At 38.8% G+C, this 14,093-nt stretch overlaps 1 protein-coding gene across 1 annotated transcript in view; it reads left to right on the forward strand.

Moving 5' to 3' along the window:
* dcc (DCC netrin 1 receptor) overlaps positions 1-14,093 on the forward strand; it is a 245,377-nt gene that overhangs the window by 196,198 nt on the left and 35,086 nt on the right. Inside the window, exon 26 of the mRNA XM_073478346.1 lies at positions 8,099-8,248. Coding sequence (XP_073334447.1) covers positions 8,099-8,248 — 150 coding nt within the window. The remainder of the gene's footprint in view (positions 1-8,098; positions 8,249-14,093) is intronic.

Below are 14,093 nucleotides of genomic sequence, written 5' to 3' on the forward strand. Positions count from 1 at the left end.
AACATTCAACATTAAAATAACTATTAACTAAAGTTAATTAACTATAAATTTGCCATTTATAAATAATGGTTATTATAAAGTGTCACCGTTTATCTTAGCTTAGACTGTTAGCAAGCATTGCTAAGATACTACACAAAATCACAAATTTGGTGGCACTAAAGTCAAAATTCAGGGAATCACCAGAGTCACTGGGATTCATCCGCTGGAGAACATAAATGTGTGTACTTCATGGCAATCCATCTTATAGAAATATTTTAGTCTTTACCCAAGTGGTGGACCTACCCACCAACAGTGCCATAACTGCAGCCATGTAACTGACAGGGCAACCTTAATTGGTGACCTGTCCTAAGGTGGTGGTGCTTAAAATAAAGTTGATCTTGATGGTTTGTCTCTTTTGAGGGATGTTTTTTATTTCAATAATTGATGGTTTAATTACTCAGGTATTTGTGAATTGGCTTTGTTTTGATTGGTTGTTATATCCTGAGGCTCTAGTGTAAAGATATTGTTCCATATTGTGAGTTTGATGCATGACAAAGGCTCCAATTGCAAAAGATTCTGAGATGAGAGTAAGCAGAAATTCATTACTTTCACATGTGAAATGAAGCAAAATTAATGATGCTTTACGTCACAGACATCACATGACATGTCTGCATGGGGTGTCTCAGGGTGAAAACGGTTCAGCTCTCTCTTCCGCTCAGTCTTTCTTTGAGTGGTTGAGATGTAAAAAGTATTTCATGCAAAGACAAGTGAAGTTGAGGGAAGACAGAACACACACACACACACACACACTTTCTCACTCAGATAATCAGCCTGTATGTCCCTTCCGACTGACTCAGAGGATAGAGGAGAAGAGGACAACTGAATCAACTGAATCAGAGAGGTGGACTAGCAAGAGAAAGAGAAAACTAGGGAGAGAAAGATAGAAGAATTTGAGTAGAGAGAGCAGAAGTGAAACTTCAGTTTGGATATGAGTTCATAAATGTGTACACAAATAAATGAAAATCTAAATGAAATTCTTTGTTGGGTGGCACAGTGGTGAAGTGACTCGCACTGTGGCTTTACAATAAAAAGGTTCAGGGTTTGAATCTGCTGTCTGGCTGGGACCTTTTTCTGTGTTTTCCTCCAGGTGCTTCAGCTTCTTTCCACAATCCAAAGACTGTTTAGGTTAAAGGTATAGTCATTAATGCTAATACAGTACACTTTTTGTCAAATTCGGTGTATATCTCCGCGAGCTGTCCATTCTGTGTGCACGCTGAAAAAAAAAAAAACAGTCTTCAGACTCACCCCTGGCTCTGTAAGTGGAAAACAAAACAAAGTGGCTCAGAACAGGCCACTCCAGTCATTCCAGCCAATCAGCAACAGGGGGGGTACCTGCTTGTGCACAAAATGGGGGAGAAGGAGCTGTGGAATGCCATAAAGTGAGCACTGGCCATGTGTAATGATGGAGAGGTGGCCGAAAAACAGCCAAAGAGGAGAAGGTCAGCAGAACAAAAATTGATGAAGAATGACTATTGAAGACCCATGTCTTCACCCTTGTGAAGAAAGAGAAAGGAACCAAGATAGCGAGGAATGCAGTTTATTTATGACTCTTGATAGGTTTAGGACATAAGGATGAGGATGCAAAGTCTACGGTTGGTGGGACAACGCATGTCTTCTCTGTTCTGTTCCTTCTCTTTCTTGACATCCTTCGTCCTTATGGTCAGAGGATGTCACACACAGACCCAATGACAGGTCCGTGTGTGTCTCCGTGCAGCCCAACACAGGCACAGAGAGCCTTTCGATTAAACCATCAAAATGTTAATGAAAGAATTTAGTTTCCTGGTATATTCCTTTGTTCAGTCTGCTACACATCTATCGCCCAATGTCAGCTGTGATTGGCTCCAGTTCCCTGTAACCCTTTGAAGGATATGGCTATAGATTATGGATTGATGGATTTGTTTGGAGAACTGATCCATTACATTTAAATGTTCTACTATCACCTGTTAGAATGTTTTATAGTGAAACAACAGTGTTTGTGATTGTAATGCAATTAATCAATTTGAATGTAAAAAAAATTCCTTCCTTACATAATCACTCATGCAAACATAACTTCTAATTGGATTGTGAAACTACATGTAAGGACCCTGAAGTTGTCCAGGTTTGATTTACAGGTCTGTTATTACTGAAGTTTCTCTCCAATTCTTTAATATACATAATAATTGGGTCTGTGTCCAGCAAAGTAAGTCTTTGAATGAATGAACTTTAGGTTCCTTGTATTATAAATACACACCCTTTTTTCTTAATTTACCAAACTCGTTTGCTAAAATTTGGTCATGCAATTAAATGTGCTCAATATTGAACGAAAGATCACTCACAGGATAATAATTCACCACTCCTAATAACTAACTATATAACAACTGAAGTGTTGAAACTGGACATTGTGGAGCACAATGCAGAACAAAATAACACCTGTAACAAAGCAGAAACACACAAAAGAATTATATTTGTGTCCATGTCCCAGTGCAATACTGGGACATGGACAATACATTCTCAACATACCTCATGTCAAGCCTCCAGAAAGAGTGCCAGGCTTGGATGACAACAACACATGACACACAGAGGCCCAAAATACTTTCTCTTAGAGACTTACATCATGAAAGAAGTGGCTGTAAAGCATTTGATGTATATATATATATATATATATATATATATAATATATATATTTCTTTAGCAAAATTTGAGCCCTCCAGTATGATAACGTTTGGAAAGTCTTGAGGAACCACGTGATTAAATCCTTTTACCCCAGTTCAAGTTAGCTGAGGGATAAATCAGAAGTCTCTCGTCCCCATGCTTTATGGGCCCACCAACAAGAAAGATCCAGAAAGATCCAGGTAATTTTATACCTGAGAAGTCTTCATGCGCCACTGAGTAGCTTTCATAGGCATGAACTTGGACTGACCTCCAACACTGTATCCAGTTGTCAAAAAACAGATGAGCTGGATGAGAATAAACATGATTATTTCAGTTTGATAACATTTTAGTCTGAACAAGTAAAGCCTTATTCAAAGGACAGGGCTCAGCTCTATCACACTGTGGGTGGAGTTCATGGTGTAGCTGTCTGTAAAAAGATCCACCTGTCTGTAAAACTCCTTCAATCCATCGACAGACATCCCTGAGAACAGCAGTGACACCATCAAAAATCCATGAACTAGTTTCTGGTCTGTGTAGAAGCACATTGTCTAATTACTGCCTTTTCTGTGTGTGTGTGTGTGTTCAGTCACATCATACTGAGCTTAGAGCTTTATGTTGTAATTACCCTGCTCTCAGTTTTGTGTCCTCTTTCTATTCTTCTCTGTGGCGTTGTTACTGTTACTGTTGCTGCTGCTGCTGCTGCTGCTGCTGCTGCTGCTGCTTACTGCGGTTGTAACAAACTGAAGCTGCTGCACCCAGCAGAAACAATCAGGTTACAACGCTGTGTGCTTTCATCAGGCTAGTGTGAGTCAGAGAGTGACTGATAACATTTTCTCACATGTGACAAGCACTCCTGTGCAGTGTGTGTGTGTGTGTGTGTGTGTGTGTGTGTGTGTGTGTGTGTGTGTGTGTGTATGTGTGTGTGTGTGTGTGTGTGTGTGTGTGCGTGCATGCGTGCGTGCGTGCGTGCGCTATATGTGGGTCACAGTAAAACAGGACACCCACAGGCCCATCCTCACCTCTGATCTGTATTTTCTCTCTTTCAATCCGTTTTGGTTTGTGTCATTTTTTACACTTCATAACTTTTATTTTATTTCATGTCAGTCAGGAGGACCTTTCATTCTGGCCCTTCTTCTTCTTCATTCATTCTTTTACCTAAGCGGACACAGAATGTACATTTTTTTTTTACTTTGCTATGTTGAAATTTGAAAACTCAGGAAGTATTCCTCAGTTAAGCAACATTCCTGTTGCACAGATAATTACGCCAAATGGTAGGTACTATATTCATCCATTATACCAGTTATACAATTGGTGGTATGTTTTTGATTATTAACAAAGATCCTTGGACACCAAATGCAATAAACTATTCAGATAAAGCAAAAAGAATGTTTTCCTCTTCCTGACCAACACGCTCTCACTGTCAACTTGTCAAATACAGCAGCTTCGTCAGTGGCCTTAAGCTTCAAACTGCGGTTACGTTTAGGCACCAAAAGTACTTGGTTAGGTTTAGGAAAAGATCATACTTTGAGTTGAAACAATTATGTTCAGTCTTGTAACTTTTGTAATGTAAATAATGCCAGTGGCTTAACTCAAGTAATGTAAGTACATCACTCAAATAACATAAGTTATGTCATCAACATACATGTTAACTTACTTACATAGAATAGCTTATAAACAAATCAGTGTTGACTCTTGGTCACAAAACTGAACACGAATCCTGGTCTCTGGAGTGAAGTCTTGTGTAGGACCCATCCAACCAGCCAAACCATTACACCACTGCGACCTTTCACCCTCTTTATACTACTGCACTAGAGGGGCTCTACAAGAAGTGATGCCACATCAAACTCAGAGGCCAGGCTGCTGTATTTGATGCACAACAGCAAAAGAAATGTAGCATCAACTTACATTTATTACATTGGTTAAATGTATGATTTGGCATCACAAACAGCTTCTGAGTGCTACACCACTGCCATAATTACAAATCCCAGGTCTGCTTTATTGCAAACTAATATCAAAACTCATTATGCCATAACAATGTTATGTCTTAAAAAGTATTATTTATGAACTATGTTTGAAACAGTTCTGACTTTCCCTGTTGGATAAGTCATAAAATAAAAAATGAGTGCTGAGTCTCACAGCCAGAGGTCTGATTGTACTGCACTAAAACAAAGTTTACTTTGTTTTTCACACAACTGTCATCTTTTGTCCACCAGAATCAACAAAATTGAAAATTGGTTGCAGTAGCTTTAAATCTTTAAAAACCTAAAATGAGGTGTTAAAATGATGTAAACAGCTGTTAATTTATATTGGATAATGATTTGTGTCCGCGGCCTTTTTAATTAAAACATTATTTCGTTTACATGACAGATTATTTACATTAGTTCTCTGTTTACATTTGTGATTGCTCAGTGTCTGATATAGTTGTTCTGACACACTAAGAGGATGAGGATGTAGAGGATGAAGGTGTGATATCATTTGAATATGGGGATAACAGCACGCATTTTCAGATGTCCACTCCTGGAAGATATTCAGTGTTGCACTTGGTTCATCACATGAAAGTGACAGAACAGTCTCGTAGAGAATGAAAAATGGGAGCTAGAGAAAAAGTGTTATTTTTTCTATTTTCTCACCTCTAGTGAGAGTGGGTGTGTGTGTGTTAGATTGTCTGTTTCGTGAGTTTTTGCATTAACCCTCCAGTTCCAACATTCTAATGGTGCAACACATCGTCATATCAAAACAACTGAACAGGTCGATTGCTAGTGACTCCCATCTCATTATTAGCTGCTTTCACATTGACTTGCATGGTTGTTTTTCTGATGAAGATGGGCTGAAAGGTGTGTGTGGGGAGTTGTTTCTGAATTTATACAGCCATCTAACAAGCACTTCTGATGGTTCTGATGCATGTTCTAAATATTCATGCTGATGTTTTAAATTCTGGTTATTAAATCAATTTTTACAAATAAGCATTACTGCCTGCAAAATTTTAAATATATACGCAGGGCTCAGGGTCAGGGTTAAATTTAAATTGATCAATATCAAACTGCTGAAAGGATAATAGTCCCATTGCTTCATTTCTCCCCATTAACACACTTTTGTAAAAGATACATTGCCAGGTTGAATAAAATGTATGTGTGTGTGTGTGTGTGTGTGTGTGTGTGTGTGTGTGTGTGTGTGTGTGTGTGTGTGTGTGTGTGTGTGTGTGTGTGTGTGTGTGTGTGTGTGTGTGTGTGTGTGTGTGTGAAGACTTAAACCAAAGGGTGACCTCTTGCAGATGATGTGGGATTGGTTGATGGGGTGTTAAATCTAAAGCCCTGCAGGGTCTGCACTGTTGACATTGTCTCTCCCTCAGTCTCTCTCTGTTTCTACTGAAGCAGCTCGAGGCTTCTTCACTTTCTCCCTCTGCTACCACGTCTCTGCTCTGCAGAAGAGAGACCTACTGATCTCTTTATCTACCTGCTGTTTTTATCTTTTTGTGTCTGTTGTCTGGTTTTCTTCTCCCTGTGTCTCTGTTTCTATCGGTTTGTGTTAGTTTTGCAGCTCAGTCTGCGCTGCTGTGTTTCTGTCTTCTTTTGTCCAGCTTTTTATTAATTCTTCTGTCTTTTAACTCTGCCTTTTCTTCTTGTCAAAATCTACTTCTTTGTCTTTTTTAAATCATCTTTTTCTTTTCTGAGTTGGTTTTTCCCATCTAATTCTAACTTGTTCCATTTGCGAACCAAAAGTGACAAAACCACGAGGTCAAGCCATGAACACCAGACAACCACTGAACATACAGCTAGGACATAATAACGTGTTAGTTACGCTAACAGAGATTTTGGCCGAGTGCGTGATCTTCACTGTCCTCCCATGCCATACCCCCTTGGCTAGCACTGCTATACAATCAGAGGGAGGGAGGGACTGCTACAGGCTACTGTATTGTTTTGCAATTGCACATTGTCCAATCATTCATTGCCAAAGACAATTCGTGGTTACTTTTTGCACATGCTTAGGTTATGGCCAGCTACTTTTATTTTACTATAGAAGTAACGTAAGTTGAGGTAAGAAGTACCTCAGTTAAAATGTTATAACAAGTTTTATATGAAAATAAATGTTGTACACAGATTGATTATTTAAGGACATTTTTCAAGTAATCTTTTTCTTTGTTTTTAAATATTGTGATGTGAAGTACGGTGAATTTTTGGCGTGTAGTGTCTTATATTAATTTATACACTTGTCTGTCACATGTTTTCTTGTTTTGCGGTTTATTATGTAATTTCTGTCTCTGTCTTTATTTATTTTTGTGTCCCCTAAATTCATTTCTTCGTCTCTCTCTGTATCTCTGTCTTTGGCATCTCTCTCCCTCTGTCTCACTCTCTCACTCTCTCACTCACTCACACACACACACAAACACACCTCTATTAACCTGTAGCTCACTGCCTCGCTGCACCAAAATCATCAATATTCTCAATCAATAACAGTATTGATCTGACTTGCTCATCTCTGGTCATCTCACTGCTGTAATCAAATCCTGCTTCTCTTTAACTGATTGCAGCATAAATGCACACAGCCACACACCTCCTAAAGCTGCTGATCACAGCCTTGCTGCTTCCAAATAATCAATACTTTCCCATCAATACTGGTATCAATCAGGGCTTAGTAGAATTAGACCATGGTTCAAAAGAACAGGAGGCAGAAGAAAATTCTTCCCCCGCAGTTAGAATTCAACTGACAAAGGTCTATTGATATGTGTGCTACATAAAGAATATTACAAACACTCACATGGTTGTGTAAAAGAAAATGTGAAAAGTATGTTAATGTCAGTTTTTGTTGACATATATTTGTTGTATAGCTGGGGGCGTGGCCACTGAATGATGTTGCTACTGACGTCCCCAGGTGCACATTTGTGATGTCAGGCAGCCAGTTATGAAGAGGAAAGGGAACCTTTTCCTCCCAAACGTTGCCTACAAACACTTTTACCCTTTTGGTAAAAGTCATAAGAATTAAAAGCACGGCTGCTGAGATTCACGTTACTTGAATGTGCACTGCTTGTTAGACTTGTCGGGTGCACAAACATGGCAGTGGGCCCTTAATTAACCATGGGACCATATTAGTGAATGCCTTTAAAAACAAAAAAACAATTCTATATAAATGTATTAATTTTATATTATCTACTGTTTCCCTCATTGTCAATTCTTTCCAGCTGGCTCACTGGAATTGATTTCAATATGAGTTGGGAAATATCAATATACAGTACACAGCTTACTTTTGAAATGTCTCCACAAACGCTGCATAAGAATATTAACATTGTAAAATGCATTATTGAACGCATTTAAAATGAAAAAGACAGGGAGAGACAGACACATACCGTACATGAGACTCGTAGGCATACGGCTTGTTCTGTCAGGTATTTACTTCACTGTTTTACTGATTGTTGTTTTATCATTTGTTCCAGCGGTGGTCAGTGCCATCCCAGTGCCTGCTCTTGATTCGTCTCAGTATCCTGGAATCCTGCCTTCACCTTCCTGCGGCTTCACTCACAACAAGTTCAGCCTGAGACCCATGCCTTTCCCCAGCCTTACTGTGGACAGAGGATACACACCAGGTACTGCAATACTATTACTACGAATACTTCATACTACTGATACTGCTGTACAAACACAGATACACACCAGGTACTTCAATAACACTACTAATAATGCTTGTGAGAATACTACTATAGAGAGACAGATACACACCAGGTACTGCAATACTACTGCTAATAATGATAATAATACTGAGAATAGTAGTGATACAAGATTAACATTATGCAACGCAATATTGTATCGTGACATTTCTGTTGTAATTCCCTAAGCTACACACACACTTATACACACACACACACACACACACACACACACACACACACACACACACACTCATAGTGGAGTGCTGAGGATGAGTTCAGGAGTCTCACAGCCTGAGGAATGAAGCTGCTCTGCCAGACGGCAGCAGGATCAACTGTGGAGACAAACACAGTCTGTTCACACTCTGGTAGGTATACACTATGTACTGCAAAACTACGACTAATAATACTTATACTACTGATAATACTGTACAGACACAGATACACACCAGGCATTGGTATTATTACTGAAACACCTGAAAATACTACACAGAACAGATAACACAACAGGACTGTACATCTGTAGTTCTTGTTTTCACACTCTTCAGTCGGGGCTTCCTGACCTACTGACTCGTGTTCACATTGTTGAAACCATTAACCATCATTATAGATTTTATAATGTATGTGAATTTTAAACTGGATTCATATATTTAAAATTAAAAAACTGTAAATAAAATAATACAGCACTAAAACCATATTGAGCTATGTAATTGACCCCAGCTGCATTTATTTTGAATATACAGCTGTAACAGACCATAATCATTAAACAAAAGTCTGAAGTCTGAATATTACAGACAAACTAGGCTAAAATTAGCAAAAACACAAACAGCTTTATGCCACATATCATAACAGTATTGAAGAACAATATACCAAATGTATCATTTATATCTTTGGATTTTTAAATATTTAAATAATATTTCTGAGCCATAAAGTGACTTGAACAACACCAGATGTCTGTTATTCAGAGAGTGTAGGCTGAAGTTAGAGGTGAAGTCATGCTCTTCATTGGATTCTGGGAGCTTTACACTCTAGAAACCCTGATTACCTGAGACAAGAAAACATTTGCTGACCATCAACTGTGGGGAGGTCAGAGCCACTGCTCAGAGCCGCCCAGCTCTGGAGGAGAGAGTCGGTTGTTGAGCCAGACCTTCTGGAGGAAAAAAGACCCGGAGTCACATCAGATTCTGCTCTGATCTGGAACGGTTTACTGACGGAGGGATTTCTTTTGTCTTTATACACACATAGCGCTGATCTTTATAGCAACCTTCGCTGAATAAGTGGTACATTGCTTATTCTGCAACAATGACGTTGAAAGGACCATAGAATTGTGTGATGATGTGCAAGGGAGGGGTTTCTCTGCAGCTTGTGTGTGTCTCTGCTCATCTCTCTCTCTCTCTGTGTTATGACAAATATGAGGGACAAGTACATAAAAACAGAATCACAATCAGCAGTTACACTATTTCTAATAGGTTATGAGTGTCTTTCCGTGCCAAGTTCTCTCATGGCACACAGAGAAGATAGAAGGGATGCTGAAACAATCGTTGCAGATCGCGAGCAGGCTGCAATGCAATCTGTCTCAACAGCCTAATTGGTGAACATGGGCCCTGAAAGGATGCAGGCAGTGCTTTGTAGCACCCTCCGCCTGTGTGTACCCGGCACGATAGGAGAGAGCAGAAAAAGTACTGGTACCAGTACTCAAGGAAAAGTCATGGTACGCCAAACAGTAAAATGTAAAAGTGCCTGTACTCTCTACTGTTGAATACCAGACTTTTCATGAAATGCAATTTATATGAAAGTAGCACATGCTACTAGAGACAGTGGGAACATACAACACATTAGCAAGTACCACTGATACACTTGATTATCATAGTTTTTGGTTTTTACTCATGTTCTACTATTATAACTTGTGTGGTGTATGCACTATGGCCACTGTAACTCTTCATAGTAGTACACATAGTACACATACTAGTGCTCATAATAATAATACAAGTTTAACCTTTAATAAATACAACAGGGCTTACACTGCAGCATCCTAATCGTTCTCCACTTATCCCCTCCTTTTCTTCCCTGTCGTATTTAAGGCCAATTTTGCTGCAGAGCTAAATGCTAAACGACGTGGTGGGGAGCAGTAATTCAGTAATTCAGTAATTGGCTAATTCCCGGTCGGCTTGTATCGGTGATTTAACACCAGCAGAGAGACGAGGAGAAGCTTCAGAGTCATTGAATTAACAGACACACTGGGAGGGCTGATCACTGCTGGCAGAACACACACTTACAATGAGCTTACAAAAGGGTGGGGTAGGGCAACTAATGACAGAGAGGCAGATCTAAGAAGCGAGAGATACAGAGGCAGTTAATGAGGGAGATAACCTAAACTTTAAAGTTATACAAACAATGGGACACTGAGTTTTACAGTTTGAAATGTAAAAGGTACAAGATTGTGTCCGTAAGGAGTCAGCTGTGATCCTAGATAGCCTTTCTGAAACACACACCCAATCATGGAGCTCCATTTGGCTAATAATGGGACCAAGTCAGACATTGTTTGATGTAGAACCAGTTGGATAAATTCAGAAACTTGAATCAATTCCTTTTGGATCGAATCAGCACCAAAGCTTTCTGAATAAAAAAATGAGTGTTTGTCTGTGCGTGCGTGCATGTATGAAAAGGTGAATAAGAGGCCATTTTTAAAGTGCTATACAACTACAATAGGACACACATCACATCATATGTGTTGGTTCCAACTGCTTGTACTCTTCATGCAAGCTCCCTTGTGAGTAGCCAGGATAAGAAAAAAAGGTTAAAGACATACCTGTGTACGTAAATGTGTCCATCAGTGCCTGGTTGGTCTGGTGGGTTGCTCATGTTTTTGGTCCAAACTTTATTCAAACCTACATAACTAAATTCTAGTTAGGATCACAGAGAGTCCAAAGATACCAAATATGTCTGGCTGAGTTTTGGTGAAATGTTTCTAAGATGATGCAAGGGACATGTTGAAAATGTCCTTTTAATGGACCAATGCAGCCATAAAAACAGAATGTAAATCAAAAATAGTTGCTTCAATGAACTCAAACAATATGATATACGATATATATGATACTATCGGGCAATTTATCAATATTTTAATAGAAACAATGGATCAAATATTTAAGTGTAATATGAAGTATAATGTAATATTAGGTTTCACTGGTAGTGACAAACCCACAAAGAATCATCAACAACTCTGCAGTTCCCCCTCAGCTGTACCGAGCATTATAGACTCTTTTAGCTCATAGTTTTAAATTCTGGGCACATTTGCCGTTTGTCAATTCAGTAATCGAGCTGTGATAAACCCACTGTACACTATGCTCTGCACCAAACAGCAGACAGACAAGTGAGAGAGTAGCGGCTGAATATATTGGAGCATTTAGCAGCTAAAGAGACACGTAATTCCCTCCGGAGTTCGTGGAATCCAAGAAAAAGCTATGATTAGGAATATTGAACTTAGACAAGGAGTCAAAAAACATGACTCCGGTAGCATGATAGCATTGCTTTGTGTCTGCTGTATAGGCAGCTGTTTGTGAACACATTCACGATAAGAGCCAAAAATATTGTTTTTATATTATATTATAATACTAATAATGTTTTTAATATGTCTCTGAGTTAAATGCCAGTTTCATCATTGCCATAATACTTGACTTGATGAACAGAACGAGCTAGCATTCAGGTGAAATGCAGGTACAGACCGAGCTAGCATTCAGGTGAAATGCAGGTACAGTTTAAGATATTTCCTTGTACACTTGACCACATCCTATGTGTCTCTGTTGGCCAGATCAGAATCTGATTATAAAACATTTTTGTTTTCGCCAGCTACATGAAAATACATGAACCATAACCATGAACCTAAAACTGCTTTGTAATTGGCAAATAACCAGAAGAGAAACTTTTGCACTTTTTTGGCAGTTTTACAACAATAATAGTTTAGCTAGCTAGCTGAACTATCCATCACAGAAACACAAAATAAATCACATTTATGGACTGAAAGTAAGACAGAGTATTTATCTTCTTCACAGCCTCCCACATTCGCCCACAGAAGTAATTCAGTGGTTGAAATAGTCATGGATCAGGATAACTCTACAAAAGCTTGTGTACAGTGATCGTGTGTTGACAGATAGTTTTAACTTCAACTTCATTATTACAGGAGTCAGTAGAGGTTATTTCCAAAGAGTGGGAGGGATAAAGATGAGCTGTTCTCTTTGCTGTAGACTGGTGTATTTACACTGTTAAAAAACACAACTTCTTTAAAAAGAAATGCTAATCATTTTGAGAACTAAATAAAAAAACTAAAAAAAAAAAGTTGAAAAACATTGAGGTTAACTTTCAGAAGAAACAAGACAGGAACAGCTGTATCTCCAGTCATTTGCTTTGAGCTCACAAAGCCTCTGCAAACACTGAAAATAAAAAGATAAATCATTTGATAAATCACCTCTTTCTTTCTGATGGAAGGACGAGTGGACATAGATCAAACCAGGGCTGATAGAAAAAGAGAACACATCCTCCTTTCCCTGTCATCTTTTCTGTTTATTATGTTTTCTGAATGTTGTGTTCTCTTTTTTTTCTTAATTTTAATTTTATGTAAAGTATGTAGGATTATCCTCCTTGTCTGGAAACTATCAAAATGTATCAACAACATCAGTGTGACACAACTTACAACCTTTATTTTACCTCAAAAGACCATTGATGAGGCATCCTCACATAATAGAAGAAATAACTAAGATGAAGTTTAAAATAGAATAAGATTAATGAATACAAGTTTGATAAAGAGATAACATTACATTCTATTTAAAAGCATTTACAATCAATTTAAACAAGATCTGAAATAGGGACAGCTGTAGTGGGGCAGACAGGCTGGACACACTGGATGCCTGTGTGCTGCGTGTCAGCTGCGCTGCTGCTGCTGCTGCTGCTGCTGCTGCTGCTGCCCTGTCTGTTTACATGGAGTTTGACTTTGATAATTATCAATAAATATAATGACATGATTTTCCTTTACCCCGCTGAAAGAGCCAGAAAGAAAAATCTCTAGATCAGACGACACAGCAGCCACGCGCATGAGAAACGCGTCTCAGGTGTCCAGTGTGAACGGTCCAACCCGCCGAAATGAAAAATGAGAGGTAACGCAGGCCACGCAGCAGCACTGCACACACATCCAGTGTGTCCAGCCTGTAAGGCCTTTGGCAGATTATATCACCTATAAATTGCACTGTGAGAGAATTCCATTTTTTCTTATTCAAGGAATGTGGAACAACATCCTATTCTGTGAGTGAATGGTGCAAAGCAATGGTGGCTCCATCTCACAGCTAAGATAGATGGCAGTGGTGGGTGCTGTAGGGATCACCACATATGAAACCTTTCAATGTACAGATTGATAAATACAATTAAACATTCAAGAATATTTTTCTCTGGTCTTATTTCTGTGCAGAAAACCAAAGATTATTTCCCAGTCAGATACCAAAATATTTATAATGAGGCATTCTCTCTATGCATATGCATATATTTGCCGAATGAATGTTAAAAGTTTTAGAATGAGTGGCCTTGCTGAAAAGTATCTGAATTATGGTTTAATTTAGTACTAACATGATTATGTAGTTGGTGTTGGAGTGCGGGGATAATATGTTTTATGTAAGTTGGAAAGATAATAGACCGAACACTGACCCTTAGCAATATATACAATATCAAAATGAGCACCATGCATTTTTACACACTGTGATCTGTTAATCAGGTAGTTTTCCACCCATAGGCAACTGACTGA

The sequence above is a fragment of the Pagrus major genome, chromosome 12 (genome assembly GCF_040436345.1).
Source record: "Pagrus major chromosome 12, Pma_NU_1.0".
NCBI lineage: Eukaryota > Metazoa > Chordata > Actinopteri > Spariformes > Sparidae > Pagrus > Pagrus major.